Source organism: Mytilus edulis, chromosome 8 (genome assembly GCF_963676685.1).
Source record: "Mytilus edulis chromosome 8, xbMytEdul2.2, whole genome shotgun sequence".
Taxonomy (NCBI): Eukaryota; Metazoa; Mollusca; class Bivalvia; order Mytilida; family Mytilidae; genus Mytilus; species Mytilus edulis.
Window position 1 is genome coordinate 53,606,586 of NC_092351.1, and position 1,988 is coordinate 53,608,573.

Here is a 1,988-nt window from a genome sequence, read left to right on the forward strand (position 1 = left end):
CCTGTCAAACTGATTTTGGATGATACTCAACTTAAAATGGAAGACTAACAAACATACCTTGGGGTAACTTTTGACAAAAGAATGACGTGGAAGCATCATATAAAAGCAGCTGAAGCTAAGGCTAGGAGAAAATTGAACATCATGAGGAAACTTGCAGGAACAAAATGGGGTGCAAATGAAAAAATCTTGAAATCTGTCTACCAAGGAAATGTACGACCACACCTTGAATAGGGATCTAGCACATGGATGACTGCAGCCAAGTCTCATCATCAGACTTTAGACAAAGTTCAGAATTAGGCACTACGTATCATCACAGTAGCTATGAAATCAACACCAATAAGAAGTATGGAGAATATTACAAACATACCACCGTTAGGTAGGAGAAGGGAGTGCAAAGCCATGAAACAGGCCACCAAGTATCATTGTTCACAAGACCACCCAATGAATACCAGACTGAAACAACTCTCATCAGGCAGACTCAAAAGATCCAGCTTTACATTAGAGACAAGAGCATTACAAAGAAAACACCAGGAAGCTTTACCTAAATATATTGACATCTTTCACAATGGATAACAACCCGTGTGAAGATAAACTTGGAAATGTCACCATCCAGACCTCAGTTCCGCTCATTACCACCAAAGATGAACAGACTAGCAATGTAAAGAAAACTTTGACAATGAGCATGCTTGAAGAAGAGTACCCTTCAGAAACCTGGGTAAGAGTATATACAGATGGGTCAGCCACAAATGCAACAACAAAAGGAGGGGCTGGTATATACATTAAGTACCTTAATGGATATCAACAATCAGAGGCAATACCAACAGGCCTACATTGTTCAAACTACAAAGCTGAACAAGAAGCCCTTACTCATGCTGCACACTCCATCAACAACAAAATCGATAATAAAACTCAAGTAGTATTCCTGACCGATGCCCTCTCTGTGCTACAAGCTTTGAAGAACGACAAGATACCTCAACTCCAACAAGCTTTATACAACATCAAAAGTCTGACAACAGTAATTCAGTGGATCCCTTCACACTGTGGAGTTTGGGGTAATTAACAAGCCGATAAATTAGCAAAGTATGGTGCTGAACAACAACATGAATAAAATCCAGTCTGCTACACAGAGATGAAGACCATCATCAAATCTCTGTTCAACACACCACTGCAACAAGACAGTTACCACCAGCTAACAAGATCTGAACAAGCCACCATATTTAGACTGAGGACAGGATACAACAGACTCAACCAACATCTACACGAAGTCATGAAAGTTGTCCCATCTCCAATGTGTACTTGTGGAGAAGCAGAGCAGGATACGGCACACCTCTTACAGTCATGCAAGATCCATCAGGCATTAAGAGAGAAGATATGGCACTCAGAAACAACACTCAAAGAGAAACTATATGGACCAGTGGATGCCCTACAGAAGACCACCAGATTTGTTGAGGAGAATGGTATTCAAGTGTAAAGGCGAACGATAAGAAGAAGACCTATTGATTCATCAATTATACAAGTACCATCAGTGAAATTACACTCATCCCCCATTCACCCATTCACATATCAATTATACTACCCTCAGGGAAATTTCGCTCAACCTCATTCACCTATTGACATATCAATTATACTGCTCACTGTGAAATTTCATTCTACCCCGTTTACCCATTGACATATCAATTATACTGTATATATATATATAATATATACAAATTTTAAGCTGAAATATGAAAAATCTTTTGTTGTAAATGGAGTGACCGCATTCGTGTTCACTCTCAACATTTATGTATGTTATGTATTGTCATTAAATAAAACATATCTTTAAATATTAAGACTAAACACAAGAGCGGTCACATCCAATTAAGACAAAAACCGTCATAAATTTAGCCCAAATGTTTAAATTGTGAAGATATCAGTATGTTTGCATGAAATAATGATGTAAGTACATGATACATGTCCAATGTTTTATCAAAAACAGCCGATATCTATAT

At 38.1% G+C, this 1,988-nt stretch overlaps 1 protein-coding gene across 1 annotated transcript; it reads left to right on the forward strand.

Moving 5' to 3' along the window:
* Window positions 1–565: 565 nt before the first annotated feature.
* On the forward strand, window positions 566–1,060 carry LOC139484193 (uncharacterized). Its single transcript, XM_071267925.1, has one exon. The coding sequence runs from the start codon at window positions 566–568 to the stop codon at window positions 1,058–1,060; it is 495 nt and encodes a 164-aa protein (XP_071124026.1).
* Window positions 1,061–1,988: the final 928 nt, after the last annotated feature.

Bases quoted from the DNA above. Each gene is read 5' to 3' on its own strand.
- LOC139484193 (XM_071267925.1), top strand. From the start codon at position 566: ATGGATAACAACCCGTGTGAAGATAAACTTGGAAATGTCACCATCCAG.